The sequence below is a fragment of the Vanellus vanellus genome (genome assembly GCF_965231255.1).
Source record: "Vanellus vanellus genome assembly, chromosome: 13".
Classification (NCBI taxonomy): Eukaryota; Metazoa; Chordata; class Aves; order Charadriiformes; family Charadriidae; genus Vanellus; species Vanellus vanellus.
In genome coordinates this window covers 3,476,589-3,493,090 of record NC_138918.1, presented here as the reverse complement: position 1 = coordinate 3,493,090, position 16,502 = coordinate 3,476,589, and the positions used below count along the sequence as shown (strand labels likewise).

At 44.1% G+C, this 16,502-nt stretch overlaps 1 protein-coding gene across 1 annotated transcript; it reads left to right on the top strand.

The window, feature by feature from the left end:
* The first annotated feature begins 6,271 nt into the window (after positions 1–6,271).
* Positions 6,272–16,253, top strand: SKP1 (S-phase kinase associated protein 1). Its single transcript, XM_082489824.1, has 6 exons — positions 6,272–6,357; positions 9,195–9,291; positions 11,818–11,891; positions 13,122–13,265; positions 13,962–14,102; positions 14,959–16,253. Exons 2-6 carry the CDS (start codon positions 9,195–9,197, stop codon positions 14,992–14,994), a joined length of 492 nt encoding a protein of 163 aa, XP_082345950.1. The 5' UTR covers positions 6,272–6,357; the 3' UTR covers positions 14,995–16,253.
* Positions 16,254–16,502: the final 249 nt, after the last annotated feature.

Sequence of the window (16,502 nt, the reverse complement as noted above, 5' to 3'; positions counted from 1 at the left end):
GACTTTGAAACCTCAAAGCAACCGCTTTTTATCATCTGTGGCGTCAGAACCAGCCTGGAATAATCTGCTTTTTGGACTTTGAACAGCTCCAAGGTTGAAGACGGGTGCCATGCTATCCTTTAAAGCCAACCTAGTTCATTTCCTCTCACGCTTGGTTATCAAGGATATGCAAAATTTTCTGATTAGCTCCTTAGAGTCATTCCTAAGACCATTTAAAGCAAGTCTATTATTTGCCAGGCAGAGGGGTCTGGACAGGCTGGAGAGGTGGGCCTGTGCCAACCTCATAAGGTTCAACAAGGCCAAGCGCAGGTTCCTGCATGTCGGTTGGAGCAATCCCAAACACAAATCTAGACTGGGCCGATAACGGATGGAGAGCAGCCCTGAGGAAAGAACTTGGGGAGTTGGCTGATGAGAAGCCCCCCATGAGGCAGCAATGTGCACTGGCAGCCCAGAAAAGCCCCTGCCCCCCGGGCTGCATCCCCCGCAGCGTGGCCAGCAGGGCCAGGGGGGATTGTGCCCCTCTGCTGCGCTCTGCTCTGGGGAGACCCCCCCCGCAGTGCTGCCTCCAGCTCGGGGGGTCCCCACAGCAGAAGGACATGGAGCTGTCAGAGCGGGGCCAGAGGAGGCCCTGGAGATGCTGCGAGGATTGGGTTACGGTACACGAGACTTGGGATCGGTGGTTACCTTGTTAGCTCGCCCATCAAACTGCTGGGAAGCTGTCGAGGCTTTGGTTGTGGTCTGCAAAACATCAGCTAGAAATAAATGGGGAGTGTATGTCCAGGAAAGTGGACATACTTGGAGCGGGGCCAGAGGAGGCCCCGGAGATGCTGGGAGGGCTGGAGCCCCTCTGCTGGGAGGACAGGCTGGGAGAGGTGGGGGGGTTCAGCCTGGAGAAGAGAAGGCTCTGGGGAGACCTCAGAGCCCCTTCCAGTGCCTAAAGGGGCTCCAGGAGAGCTGGGGAGGGACTCTGGATCAGGGAGGGGAGCAATGGGACAAGGGGGAACGGTTTTACACTGAAAGAGGGGAGATTTAGATGAGTTATTGGGAAGAAATTCTCTCCTGTGCGGGTGGTGAGCCCCTGGCGCAGGGTGCCCCGAGAAGCTGTGGCTGCCCCATCCCTGGAGGTGTTCAAGGCCGGGTTGGACGGGGCTGGGAGCGACCTGGGCTGGGGGGGGGTGGCCCTGCCCAGGGCAGGGGGTGGGAACGAGATGATCTTCAAGGTCCCTTCCAACCCAAACCATTCTAGGATTTTTGCCCAGTTCATGGAATACACATGAGCATCTCCTCTGGGATGAGCCCCGCTGACCGCATCCCCCCCCGGTCCCTCGGAGGGAGCCCCGGCGCCACCGCGTGGCAGCGTCCCGCGTGTCCCCACCTGTGCCGGGACCGGCGGGGCCGCGGAGCCATTCGCCAGTGGCCGAGGCTCAGACAGGCACTCTGTAGTTTGACAGCCTAAGGAGGCCGGAGGTGGGTGGCTCTCACCCGGCAGCATCTTCCCCAGCACGAACGCAGCCACAGCACCCGCAGGGTGAAGTGCAGCTTCTCCTGAGCAGTTGAGCGGCTTCAAAGGGTGTCAGTGCAGAACTGGTACAGAAATCAGTCTGTGTAAGCACGTGGAGAGGGAGTGAGGATGAGGTTAGGATGTAGATGCTGCAAATACACTTGAGGTAGTTGTGTTCCTATTTTTAATCCCTTTTTTCCCCCCTATCTTTAGTCCTCTAAACTATCAATCCCTGCGGTTATGTAAGGGGAACACGAGTGCTGTTAGAAGAAGAAACAGAAGCTGATAAAGAAAATAAAAAACAGTTGGTGTCTGTTTGACAGGAATTGGTTATTGAGTTTTCAGTCTGTTGGCGTTAATGGGACTCTCATCCAACCAGTGGGCTCTGCCACCCACTGTCCTGTGTTGCTGGGGTACAGCTTGGATGAAAAGTGACACCTTCTCGAGGATGCTCCTGTAAGATAAGTTTTGATGAAGTGGAAACACAATCATTAGCTTTTTCCAGAGCTGTACTGAGAACAAGAATTCTCCTCTTCTGCTGCTGTGTTGTTGCTAGATTGCTTTAAACAGCAGTGGCACAGGCCTATCAGCTCAGCAACTTCTTTCTACTATCTATCTTACATGAATAATCCTGATATTTTCTATTTTTACATTGATCCAGCCAGTTCTAAGTTTTTTCCCCCATAGATGTGGCTGTTTGTCTAAAAAAAAATCTTCCCTATCTTTTGTATTGCTGAAAAAGAAAAAGGAGGATTTTTGCAGCAAGTCCCATCCTCCCCTACACGTAGATTAGGTTCTTACTCAGATCGGATGGTCACATCTCGCTTTCCAGCAAATCATTCCTGGCTCTCTGCTGGAGCAGCCATGCCCTCGGGACCCTCCAGCCCAGCCCTGGCCTGGCCCGGCCCCCATCCCTGCAGTTCAGGGATTGCCGGCTGAGTTCTGTGAAGTTTACAGTTGGACTTGATGATCCTAAAGCTCTTTTCCAACCTAAATGATTCAATGATTCTCAGTTTCCCAACTTGTTGAAGGAGTAAAGCGCAGATCTCCCAAGCCTGGCTCTCATTAGGCTTTGACAATCCCACATCTCACTTGTGGTATTGAAAAATAATCATTGTGTTATCTCCATAGTCTCTAAACCACCGCCAGCAGCACAACAACCCCAAAGAGTTTCTTTGTAAAAGTGGAGAGTGTGAGGTGTTTTGCGGGGGGGCACTGTAGTTTTTGCTTGAGAGAAATAGCCAGGAAGGGAATCCAAGGTTGCGGGGCAGATGCAGTGCCGTGTCCGGGAGACTGCTCCCTAATGTTCAGCGTGTTAAAATCCCCTTTCCCCTGCGGCTGCGTCGCTGCTCAGCTGGCTTTGCCCGCAGCCCAGGGATGCTGCAAGTATGTAGGTCAGAGCTCTTCTGGATCCGATAAGCATTAAATCAAGCTTGCACTGAACTTGGTTGCTCCAGTCTTTCCAGGTATTTGCTTTAGTGTTCAGCTTCCCCCTTCCTCCTCAGTGGTAAAAGGCTCTTAATTGTAATTTTTCTGTGGCCGATACATGGAGCAATTATCTTTACCGCTCAGGGTGGCAGTGCTTGGGTTTAGGATTATTTGCATTGCAATGATTACCTATGTGCGTGACAACTGAAACTGGGCCACCCATTTTTTGAAAAATGTTGTTCTTTGCCTTGCAGCTTTAGTGAAGGATGGGTCTTTTGTGTTATTAATGCTGACTTACTCGCAGGACTGCGGCTATCAACGCTGCAGCAGCTGCTTTTTCACCACAGATAACAGAAAGCATCTGGACTAGCTGGGGAGGTTCATTGTATGATATGTAGGGCACAGTGGGAGGTGGCCGTCGTGTGATTATAGGATATCTGTGACAGCCATCTGCCACTTTTTTTTGGGGTGTGGAGTGCTTTTTTTTTTTAACTTTCCCAGACTTCTAATTTGACAGCTAAATTCAAAGTCTACCATGGACTGAATTTTCTCCGTTGGAATGCTGTAGAGAGCTGTAGCAAGTATAAAATTCATCCAATAGTATTACTTTGAATTAAATTCATACACAGACCATAATTAGGCATGGACACTTCTCTTTCTGCCTGTTCCTAGACTTTATTAGATTTGTCCTGTGCAGAGGGCAAGCCCCATCCCCCCTCTGCTGAGCCTGATTTGCAGTCTGAGCGCTTGTGCTCACTGATCACGAGCCAAATCAGAAACCTTGGGCTTTGGCAACATCGGGAAAGGGGATTTAGGATTTGCAGATGCGTTTTCCACAGACCACCTTCTGTCATCCTCTGATCCTCTAACCCAAGGAGTTTTAATATAAATTAAAGAAAAGAACATTTAAGGCAAATCAAGGCAGTGTTGTTTCTTTTTTTAAGTGCAGTGAATGTGGTTCTCAGCATTGGAGTGTAAGATGGAGCGATTGAGGAGGAAAGAGGTAAATGGGATAGCAGTATGATCAAAAAGGTCACATTAGGCATAGTTTGGAGACTTCACATATATGTGATATATATATTAAAATATGATAATTAAGTCCTAATGAATGGTGAACGAACAGCCTATCTCATTACTAATACCAGGATCTTTGAGGAACCTTTGTCAGCATCAAAGTCAGCTGTATAAGCATCACCCGACATCTTTGGATGCTCGCTCAACTGCCATGAAGAGTACTACTGAAGCGCATGTTCCAGAAGCATACAGTAGTTCAAGCTGGAAGGGACCACAGAAGGTCCTCTGGACTGCGCTCTGAATTTAGATCCATCTTCAAAGTCAGATCAGGTTGCTCAGAGTCATCTTCAAGTGTGCGGTAAGTAACAAGCTGCTCAGCATCCTAAAACCCGTGAAACAAGATGCCCAAGTCAGGCAGTCGTCTCTGACAGTTCTTTGGAATTTATACAGAAACCTATTTAAGTGACATGACCTGATGTAGAAGAGCCTCACTGTCACCTGAGTTCTAAGAGGTTCTTCTGGTTGAGAGTCTTTGAGTCCTCCATCTCTCCTGAGAGTCAGCTCTAACCAACAGGCTATTTAATATCAAATATGTCTAGTATTTGCAGTCTCACTGGTTATATCACTCAGCTAAAACGCTAAGGAAAGAAAGACAAATTGATACTTCCATGGCCAGGCCACTGTCCTGGGCTGTGGACTCTGAAATAAGCAAAGCAAGCTTCTGAACTGAGAATTTCTGAATGTCAGGAAAATTCTTTACATTAGAAGGTATTTTTGAGTGGGTACGACTCGTTTGTTCAATGAGTGTGGTGCAGAGCCTGGGACCCTCTGGGACCTCAAGGAAAGGGAAAGCTGTGAGTTACACTGTACTCCTGCTCTGCAGTGCAATGCTGCTGCAGATACCAGTCTGCCTACAGGCAGCCTGGGTATGTCTGCAATGAAGTGCTGTGAAAACATACTCTGGTTCTAAAACCATTTTTCATTAAGATTTGAAGTAAAGCAAATTCTCATAATCATGGGTTGTCATCGTGCAAATATCGTAACTACTTAAAAGCCACTTTGTCATGGACAGCTGATGCAAAACAGGGCCCAACAGTGTAGCGTGGACCGAATGCTGCGTGTGACGCCACAATGCAGCACCCCGGATACCTCACGGTTACTTTGGTGGACTCTGCCTTCCTCACTGAGCAAAATCCTTCAGATCTCTCTTTTCCTGAAAACCTAATGCCTGTCGGTACCTAGCACGTTCTCTTGACCTTTCAGGAAACGCTGCCCGCGCCGGGGCACACTGCTCAGGTGGGGTGGTGTGCTAACGCAGTGCTTTTTGGCTGCACGTCGGTGGTCCCTCACCCCTAGTCCACTCCTCCAGCCTGTTGGATCCTTGCACAGCTGGTGTCTAGAGATGCTTTAATGTGCTCCAGTCATGGGCAGAGCTGTAGCTGCCTGAAATTCCTGGTGAGAGCCGGGGTAGATGTTCAGCCATTGCCAGTTAGACCTAAACCCACTTCCAGCATTGTGACACGTCCCGAGCTGTATTGCCACTTGAGGAGAACAACCTCTGGTTGTAACAATTTGAAATTAACCTGTTTTTTCAGTGAAAATGTTCTCTTGCTGCCTGAGGAGCCCCTGAAGACCGCATTCCCCTGTGTTTACAAGCGAGACGCCACCACAACCACAAACAGCAGCTCCCTTCCCCTCACAGGGGTGCCAACGCCCCCCGGGCCTGGGCCTTTCTCCCCCGGGAAACCTCGCTAGAAGCAAAACACTCAGCGTGGGCTTTTTGCGACCCACCCGGGTCACTCCCAATTACCGTTTTTAAGTACACACGATGACAGCCGTGCCCGCGGCCCACTTGTTTCCCAAGGAAAGCACCGGGCCGGCCTCCAGCTATCACAGGCCGCACCGACACCGTTCGCTATGGCGGCTGTTTCCCTCACGCCCTCCCCCGGCCCGGCTCTCCCCGCGCCGCCGCTGACCGCTCCCCCCTGCAGCACCGGGCCCGGGGCAGGCCCGAGGCCACGGTGGCCCCTCAGGGGCGCCGCAGCCGTTGGCCCGCTGCAGCCGCCCCCGCCCATTCTCACACTCCTGGCGCGGCCGCGCCGCCGCCTGAAAGACCCGAAGATATCCTGGTCGCGCCCCACTTCGTGTCGGCTCCTATTCCCCTTTCCCCACCCCGAGGAGGGTAGCAGGACTCCGTCTTTTTACCATAAGCCTCTCTTCAAGCCGTTTTATTTCACGGGACGGAGTGTTTTGTTCAGGCGGTCGCGGTGGTCAGCCCGGCGGTTGCGAGGCAGCGCGAGGCGGGGTCCTTCCCCTCCGCCATATAAAGTCGCCGCCGCAGTTGGGCCCTGAGTGCTGCTGCCGCCGCCACCAGGTCCAGTTAGTGCTGAGCCGGACGCTGCCGCCTCCTCACGGTGAGGCCTGCGGACTCCTGGAGGGGGGCCACCCGGTGCCGGTGGGGCGGGGATAGGTGCTTGAGGGTGGCGGTGGGGGCCGAGCTGGGCCGCGGGGTCGGGCTGGGCCCGCTCAGCGGGCCCAGGGGCCCAGCCGGACCCCGCGGCCCAGCCCGCCCCCGGCTCTGCCTGGCACGGGCAGCCGTGGCGTTGGGGCTCCCCGGTTGTGGTGGTTGTCTGAGGCTGAGGTTTGAGCCCTGGGTACTGTGGAGCTGAACGCCCGTGGGAGATGGGGGGGAACACGCGACTGTGTGGGGAGGCGCTGTCTGCGGGTTCTGGTAAATAAAGCAGCCTTAAAAATAAATAAAGTGTTGTCCCCGTCCCACGCCCTCCCCCCGTTCCACTTTATCTCCCCCTTGGCTGTTGGGCTGCTCTAGGCCCCAAGTGTTCCCTTGTAGGACATGGGGGTTCTGGAGCGGCAGCGCAAGCGGAGCGGCTCAGGTGTGACTTTTATTAAATAAATGCGGCGTTCCAACCTATGACAAGGAGGAGTGGAGGGGGCATCCATCCGGAATAGCTTGGGGAGGCATGGAGTTGCCTAGTAGCGCTGTTTTGGATGGCTGAGCTCTGCATTTCAGGCTTATACATGTAAATTGCCGTTGTAATTCAGGTTTGCCTTTTGACCAGCTCCCAACCTGTTTTGCTGTTGTCAAATAGAGCTTTTAAGGCTGGTCTGCTTAGTCACCCAATTGTGTTTCTATTCGAGGCCTGTCTATTTCCAGAGCTGTACTGCAGTTTGCTAAAAATGACTTTTTTTTTTTTCTTCCAGGAGACTGAGCTCTGTGGTATAAAAATAATGAAATGTAAATGAAATCTTGATCTGTTACTAGTGATAAGGCAGTCGATTAACTTCATTTGACCTGATTCAGACTCTTAACAATAACCTAAAGGTCTTGATAAAAGTGGGTTTGGGTGATAGAAGAGTCTTATATACTCTTGCAGGGCCAGACTTGTTAGGGCAGCAGCATCCCTGCCGTGCTGGCTGCGTTGTGCAGCATTATGTAATGTTAAGCACAAGCACAGGAAGACTGGCATCTGAAGCCCGGTTTGTTCTTGAGTGTTCTCAGGCAATCACTGCAAGAACAGATGCATTAAATCTTAAATGTATGTGTAGATAATTTTTTTTTTGCAGACTGTCATTCAAACTACCAACTCAGAAGAACTATGTTTTAATCTGAATTTTGATTCTATGATTTTATTCTTGTGTGCACATATGTATTTGTGTCTTTGGAACAGTCATGACCGTGTCCCTCCAGAACACCCATCTCAATTAGAAGTAGCACTGTCATATAGGGTTACATTACTGTGTAAACATTAACTAGCTACTCGCTCTGCCAAATGGAAATTAAAGCAATGAGGACTCCAAGCTGATGTGAGCAGTTTAATAACGCGCTTTGGCTGGCCTCCATTGGACTGGGTTTGTTGCAGTACTGTCAGGCTCAGCTGTACTGATGAGCTACAGGAGGGATTCAGAAAGGGATAATGTAAGTTTGCTGAAAGTGGTCCATCTAATTCAATTTTGTTAGCTAAAGTACTATTGTAAGGAATTAGCATATGTAGTTCCCGGGTTTGATGGGGGCAGAACATTTGAAAGTTAATTGAAATTAATTTCAAATTCTTTGTTTCTAGAGCTTCTCTTTACAGTGCTTTGCAGGCTGTATTTACAAATACATGCTTTTGAGATCTTTAAGCAGGTAACTTGAGAGAAAAATATGAAACTGTTGCAGTGGTGTGCTCCTAACAAATATTTTGAGTGGTAAAGGAACTTCCTGTAACAAATAATATTAGTTTGTTGAGAACTAATGTATAAAATTTATGTGGCCAGGCAGTTATGTTTGTCATGTCCTTCAAGTCAGTTGGTTCAAGTGCAGTGGTACCCAAACAGACTTCATGTGTTGCTTCAGGCAGAAGTTGTAATCTAGTAGCTGCTGTATCAAGTGCATTACTTCTGGGTTTGAGTTCTTAAATATCTGGAAAGGTGCATTCTTGTAAAGTTTGATTATTTTTCTGCTAGTGACAGCTTTAAAGTTTACTGCTTCTGTTGTAGGTCTTATCGCAAGCTCTTTGAAAAACTGTGTTGAAATGCATAGTCATCTTAGTCTTTCCTAATGCTAACAAAGTGCTGATCTAACTTCCTACTCTGCAAGAGTAGTATTGAGTGCTGAAAGCCTTCGTCATAGTGATATATTGTTTTTTAATCTCTTCAGAAAACCAAATGCTTTTCTGAAAGAAAGCCTTTGATCTGGAGTAACCTGGTCTGTCTGACTCTGTTTGGAGCAAGGGAGGCTGGACTAGACTCTGCCTAGAGGGGTTCCTTCTGACTTTGATTTTTGGGATTCTATTCCAGAGGCTATAATTTGAATACTGTTGAGAGCTGACTTCATTTGACTAGGTAAAGTGAGTAGGAATTGTTTGGATTTGAAGACAAGCAGTGTTTTGGAAGTGTTGTTGAAAGTTAATTAAAGATAGCTCTGGTGTTGCACTGTAAAAAATACAAGCAGTATTTGCTAAGAAGGTTTGTGTATTTTATGCTTTTAGATCAGGAAAAAAGTTCTCTTCCCTCAAATTGGTGTTAGGCTTCTATCTTCTGTCAGTCCTTGCTTCTTAAGCATGAGGATTAATTAATTTAGGTCTGTTGATTGAAGCGATGAATAATCTGAGCATGCTTTAAATGGCACTGGGCTATCTGCTGTTGGTAAGAAGCAGTATAAATAGTAAAGGTAATGTATGCCTTTGATTCAGCTAAACTTGTAACATTTACTGAATATTGTGTGGAAATAACTGTCCTTCTCTTGTAGATGCCTTCAATTAAACTGCAGAGTTCAGATGGAGAAATCTTTGAAGTTGATGTTGAAATTGCAAAACAGTCTGTAACTATAAAGACTATGCTGGAAGGTAAGAGTATGAAGCCTTGTGGAACACTAGCTCGTGCAGAGATAGTAGTGTGTTCAAGGAAGCCTCTTGAACAGGGATTGTGACCAAAGGAGACAAACTGGTACTGTGCTGAAATGGGTTTCCCAGGCCTGTGACGCAGCTTGCTGTTATATGTCAGAACAGCTGGAACAATTGCTGTTCTAGCTGAAACTGTTTTGGGTGGATGTGCTCTTGCAAAAAGCTTAAAGTTCTGCCCTCTTGTTGAGGGCACTTACAGGGAGGCTAGTAAATATAAGCACCCTACAGCCTACTTCAGTTTTGTAAGTGTTAAGCAAACAGAACATCTAATAATAATAAAAACTTAACTTTGTTTAATCATACAAACCAGTCTTACAATGTAAATGTCTTTTAAATGGGGTGGGAGATCATAAACCAATACAATGAAGAAAAAGCTAAAGTGAAACTTATATTGTGAGCTTATGGATACAGTTAAATTATTTGGGATAAATACTTGGTTCTGATCTCCTGCTGACATAAATTCGAAACAAAAGAACTCGTGGTGGGGGAGGGGAAATCTGCCAGATGGCTCGGATACAGAGCAAACTGTCTAATCCCTCTAGTGCAAATCCTCATTGTTTACTGGTGTGTTTTTCCAGTTTTTGGGTGTATTAATGAATTAACTTAGGAAAAAAAGTATTTCTGTAGATGTAGTTAAAATGTTCTTGGGTGTAAATCTTTGTCTGGTTATGACACCTTCTACATAAGACAAATAGAAATAAGGTTGAAATACTCCAAGCATTGAACGCTTCCATTCTGTTAATAAGATGCTGTTGAACATGACTAGCAACATGAGCAGGAGACACAGCAATCGGTTGGAATACGTTAGGGAGCCCAGTTCTCAGTTTTCTCATGCAGAAGCTGTGTCATTGCTGGTGTTTAGTGACACTCAGGTGTTTATGAAAGGGCAGTTACACATGGTAAGTGTTTTAAGATAGGTGCCTCAAACTAGCCTCTCCCTAATCTGGGTGAGAATCAGTCTCCTAATACAGATGAAATGCATTTGCAGTAGAGCTGGGCAAGCATCAGTTAATAAACAATGTTTTGTGCGTTGGATGCTGGAGGTGAAAGGTGGGGTTGTGTTGAGTATCATAGGATCACGGATGAAGTATCAATTATCTGATAACAGGTGAAATTGCTGTTTGGAGGTGCTGGGCACAAGTTGAACAGACTTGACTGAACTCGAGATATTCCTTGAATTATTTCCCCATACCAACAATTTTGTACTGGTGACTTCTTACACTGGTATCTGCCACTGTGTTCAAAGTACGCATTTGAAGTTTCTGGTGACATATGCAGTACCCTTTAATGTCAGTATTTTAGGTCCTGAATCTATGAAGTTAGTTATTCCAAACAAAATGTAGTACTAATTAATATCCCACAAATAATAAGTAGTTGACTTGCCTGAATACAGAAGTACATGCTGGTTTTAATTGTGCACAGATTTGATCAGTGATGATGGTGTGACAGTCATCTGTTCTTAAAAATTGAGTTCCTTGGTGATGCCAGATGAGAATTGGCTCATCTGTGCATATAATGAGTGAAGGTCTGTGTAGTTACTCAATTACATAACTAATTACAACATGTTAATCTTTGACAGCTAGGGTGTCATCCAACTGTTAGCATTTGTGTGCTAAAAAATTCTCTAATCATATTGCCTATTCATAAGCATATTATCTAATCAAAGATAGCTAAGGTGGTATTTGTTTTGTGTATCAAGTCCAAATTTTAATTATGTTTTTCTCTCAATTTTTACTTTCATTCCTTAATCATTATCAAGGGGACAAAGCAACAAACTTTATCCAAATATGTCTTGAGCATACTGAGAAGCTTTTAAAGCAAGGAGCATCAGAACCATGCTTTATGATTTTTTTTTTTTTTTTTTTTTATTGAAGGATTTGTGCTGCTGTCTTAGCATGTAAACTTCTTCAGGTGGTAAGAATCAGTACCAGTGCTTCAGAGGCCGGATAACTGGCATCTCTATGGCTACGGTATTTACTGCTCATAGAGAGGACAAAACATTGTCTCTACTACAGTAGATCTGTGTTCTAATTTAATAATAAATTGAATGGGAGATCTCAGTTGGAACACTGGTTTGTGGATTGAACTGTTGAAAGTGGTGAAAATACATAAATATTTGTCTTATTTTTCAACATATCCTATTCCCAGAGCACTGAACTAGCAAGTCCTGCTCTGATAAGTAACTGACTGCTTGACCGATGGTTTGTTGATGCTGTCATTTGATGAGGTGGCCTTATTAGCTACGTAGGCTAAACTTGCTATAACCTAGTACGTATAATGCAGCCATGGCTCTAGAAAGCTTCATTGAAGCTTTCTAAATGCTTCTGACTTTACCAGTTAGAGAGTCTTTGCTACCAGTTCATTCAGCCTCAGTGTCGTTAAAATAGTGGAGAATTGGTGAAGTGGCCCAGTTCAGAGAAGAGTAAATGGTTTTGCCTGCCAATTGCTTAGTCATCTTTCTGGTTTTAGATTTGGGAATGGATGATGAAGGTGACGATGACCCAGTCCCTCTTCCAAATGTTAATGCAGCTATCTTAAAAAAGGTAAGATGTGGAAAGTGATGGTGGTGTATGGCAGTAACAAAATGTGAAATTCATATTGGAGTTGGATATTATGAACTGCTGGATCAAAGATACTTTTCATGTGCTGGCTACAAACTTAACCAATTTGGGGTGCATGAACACAGGCATCTAAGGTATCTGAGAACTGGGGTGTTGCTGGCAGACAGATGATGGCAGAAGATCTACAGGGGTGACCTTCTGGAACAGCAGCTGGAGGCTGGACAGGCTTCCTAAGGCATTGAAGTGGTACTGGACATCTGTGCACACTGGTATTTCATGGTATTAAAGCACTGATTTTTTTTAAAATTGGGTTCTGTGAACTGAGGTGGCAGTTCACAAGATCCAAATGTTAGGAGAAAAGATGAAGGGACTGGCAGTAGCCATGCCTGTGTGGCAGTTATAGTGCCTCAGAGACACTGTGTGCACTCAGTGGTATTAAATTCAGTAATAGATCATGACTGTTGTTGGATCAAGTGAGAAAAGCAGAAAAGTATGTTGCTGTCTTCTAAGACGCTTTTTGCTCTGAAGTAGCAAGTGTTGTGCCAAAATAAGCACTGGACAGTTTTGGGGTAAATACAGGGTTAGGAATTACTTCCTAGGGAATGTACACATAAATAACTTCAAACCTCCGAAGTATCTCAGGTTGGCAAAACAGAACAGGATTTTACTTGCAGTAGATCCCTACTCCTTTAATTGTTTGGGTGCTGAGATAGTGTTGTTTAGGGGGGGGAAAAAAAGGCAAACTTGGGAACATGCGAACTTTTGCCGGGTGAACTGTGTACTGTGGTGAACATGTCCTGCTGGTAGCTGTTGCCGCTCTACACTCTTCCTGTATGTTGTGTTCTGCTTAAGAATTATGTTTCTGCAAACAGATTAAAAGCTGCAAAATGAAGTTTAGGTTTCCTTTGTACAGGACTGTGTGTGTTAGCACAGGGGTGAGTAACTTCCTAACACTGGCAGCTGACTTTTAAGATTGTAAGTAATTAACTAGCTGCTGTCTCAGATGATATTCTTGAAGGCTGTTGTACTTCCGGGTTGGGGATCTTTTGTTCTAAGAAGAAAATATTGGGTAATGGAGCATGTTCGTACAGGATTCTACTATTAATTCTACTAGAGAAAAAGGTACAGTTCTTCTAAAATGAAGTTAAGTTATAGTTGGGGCCTAATGGGAGAATCATTTGGATGAAACTTTAATATTAAAACTGTAATTAGGTGATTCAGTGGTGCACCCATCACAAGGATGATCCACCTCCTCCTGAGGATGATGAGAACAAAGAAAAAAGAACAGATGACATCCCTGTGTGGGATCAGGAGTTTCTGAAAGTAGACCAAGGAACGCTTTTTGAACTTATCCTGGTAAGTATGTTCAAGTAGTGCACAGGCTATGCCTGTGAAATGCCCTCTGTTAGTGTACTTGATGAATAAAGTCTTTATGCTTCTTGAATAACTGCTTCATTGGGGAGGTAAGGGGGTGTGGGGGGAAGACAAGTAGTTCTGGCAACTGTTGGCTGAAATTGTCAATACTAGAATGTCTGTTAACCTAATGCTAGGCATTAATCTGTACTTATTTATCAATCAATTAATATAGTTTTCTGAATGTGTGGCCCTACAGCTGTCTTTATTCTTGTGGCTCTTGAGTCTTAGTTGAGTGTTTATTACTAGAAATGGGGTTCTAGAGATCTGCATCCGAATTAAAATCTAGCTTTGACTCTTAAAATTTGTACCTTGTGTGATACTGTGAGACAACGCTAGTCTCACTTTGCTAGTTAACAGCACTTCAACCCTGAAGATCTCAAATGTTTGCAGGCTTCTGAAAGGCCTTTGTAGAAGAACAGGGGTGTGGCTTTCATGGTACAAATGACTTTCCCTCTGTTTGGCAAGCAAGTTTTAGATACTGCTACTTCAAGGTTCTAGCTAGAAGCTTCTCAAAATTGAGATGATCTGTTTGCAGTTAGAGTATTCTACGGTTTCGGTGTAAGCATGACTTTGGTAGTACATCTACAGAGGCAGAATATTGATATGGAGGCTTTAAATTTGGAAACTCCTCTACAGGCTGCAAATTACTTGGACATCAAAGGTTTGCTTGATGTTACATGCAAGACAGTTGCAAACATGATCAAGGGGAAAACTCCAGAAGAAATTCGCAAGACATTCAATATTAAGAATGACTTCACTGAGGAGGAAGAAGCACAGGTACTTGTTCTGGGTTATAATTATAATTTAGTTGGGGTTTTGTGCTGAATTATTGTGTGGTGCTTCATAATTTAATGTGTGATGCAATAGATTTGTTACCAATGAATGCAAACTAATGCATCAGCTCCTCATAATTGGGTTGCTGTTGGTGGAAGACCTTTCAGTGCTTGCAGGCCATTACCTGAAAAGGTCAAAATGAAGCATATTGACTTCCTAGCTCAAATGTGTGTCTTGTAAGGAAACATGTAGGATTGTTTGTGGCAGACTTAGTTTGCTGTTTTGGAGCTGTAGTGAGAGTGCTGTAGATGCATCATTGCATGGTTTAGTGATGGACTTAGCAGTGCTAGGTTAATGGTTGGACTCTATTATCTTAAAGGTCTCTTCCAACCTAAATGATTCTATGTGGCTAGAAAGGTTAGAAGTTTGGATTCTCATCTTTAAGTAATGAACTCATTGATCCTAGAACTTGAACAGCAAACCAGCTGCAAAATGGCAGAGTAGAGAAAGATCAGCACAAGATGCCTTGTTTAAATACAAAGGCAGTGAATTTTACACTTAGGTTTGTCTTCAGTGGGATGTCATGAAACAAGCAATTTAGTCTTAAGCTAGTCCATTTGCTTTACTTGGTGGAAAAAATCAGTTTCGATCAAATCTAGGCATGAGAAATACATTTCTTGGTTTATATTGATAAACAGGTCAGTTTGGAAGACTTTCTGATTACAAACCCTTCATGAAAAATTAAAGTGGCTTTTAAGTTTATGCCTTCCTGTAATAAGTAATCCTGAATGCTGTGGGAATTTACAGCGAACTTTTGGAAGTTCACTGCAACATATTAATAATTAAAATCTTCTTTTAGGTACGTAAAGAGAACCAGTGGTGTGAAGAGAAGTGAAGTATTGTGCCTGACACTCGAACACTGTAAGGATTGTTCCAAATACTAGTTGCACTGCTCTGTTCATAATTGTTAATATTAGACAAATGCAGCAGCAAATGAAGTTGTGTTAGCAGGATATTGTTCCCTTTGCATGTGTAGTGTTTTTTTGAGTACAAATTTAAATCTTCTGAGTTTTTACTAGTGTAATTGGATGTCTTTTTACTTTACTCTGCAATGAATAAAACTGAACTAAGTGTGGATTCTGTATGGAAAGTAACACTTAAGGTTGTCATTTTCATTACACTTTTAAACTGTTCAAGTCCAGTTACAATGCTAAGGATTGACTCCATTGTAAATAAAACCACCTATGACTTCTGACTTCCTCAATAAGAACAAGACACTTGAATTTACAGGGTATTGATAGCTTCAGAAAGAAAAAAAAAAAATAGAATGTGTCTTGGGGAACTAGGTAAAGGTAAAAAAAGTTGCTGGATTTTTTCCAAATACATTATGGGGAAAATTAGTGTTACGTAAAGCTATATAACTTTCAAGATGGCTCTTGTCCTGCATTTAAAAAGAAAAAGGAAAAAATGTTTGACCACTTCCGTGTCCTGTTAGCCTTGCCTTATAGACTAGTGAAGATGTGATCTAGAACTAAGCAAGCTCCTGACAGTTAAATTTGAATCCTTCAACCATGTCTTGAAGACCTGCCTCTAGCTGGTAGCAAATGAAAAGCGTGTTGCTTTATGCACAGGATGGGTGTGTTTTTATACATGTTACTTTTAAAAGTGGAATCCAGGTTTGACCAAAAATGACTGACATTACCAAAGTTAATATTATTGACCTGTGCATGCCATTAGTGGCTTGTTTTTAGGCAATTTTAAACAACCCTTGTGCTGTAGCTCTTTAAAACATGGTTTCGTGTGTCCACAGGAAATCTTATTGCCTCTGTATGTGATACTTCAGCTTGTAGAGACTTAATTATTGCATACAAAGCTAATGCAATATCAAGCTTAACTTCTTTGGACAAAGCCACTTGCAACTAGTTAAACAGTAACTGGTTTTCTGATTTTTTTTTTTTTTTTTTTTTTTATTTACAGTTCCCTTATAGGGAGTAGGGGATGGTTGTGTGGTAGATCTTTGAGGTGTGCTCTTAGCTTGTATTGCATTCCATTCTCTGTATAAACCTTAGAGTAGAATGAACCTTAATAAACATACTTATCTCACTTTAAATATCAGTGTTTCACTTCTGAATCAATAAAGGGCTTTTAAACTTTGGTTTGCAAATGGTTCTAGTTATTTGGAACTAGACAATCTTACTGTCAGTACTGAGTGTACAATAATAGCACTGAGGCAGCAGTTAATTGAAATAAAACAGATGTAAAATTTTGTAAAATGACTAATTCCAGCCACTAGTCAGACACAGTGGGCAACTTCTCAAATTAAGTTGAAAGTCAAACAGCAAGCAATCCAGATGGATGTATTTTTTTTATGGTTTACTAGCTTTTAGGTAGTCTTTGATATAA

Excerpts from the sequence above, each read along its gene's own strand:
- SKP1 (XM_082489824.1), top strand. The coding sequence starts at position 9,195 with ATGCCTTCAATTAAACTGCAGAGTTCAGATGGAGAAATCTTTGAAGTT. Across the intron at positions 9,292-11,817 it reads TATAAAGACTATGCTGGAAG|ATTTGGGAATGGATGATGAA; the intron begins GTAAGAGTATGA and ends TTCTGGTTTTAG. Across the intron at positions 14,103-14,958 it reads CTGAGGAGGAAGAAGCACAG|GTACGTAAAGAGAACCAGTG; the intron begins GTACTTGTTCTG and ends ATCTTCTTTTAG.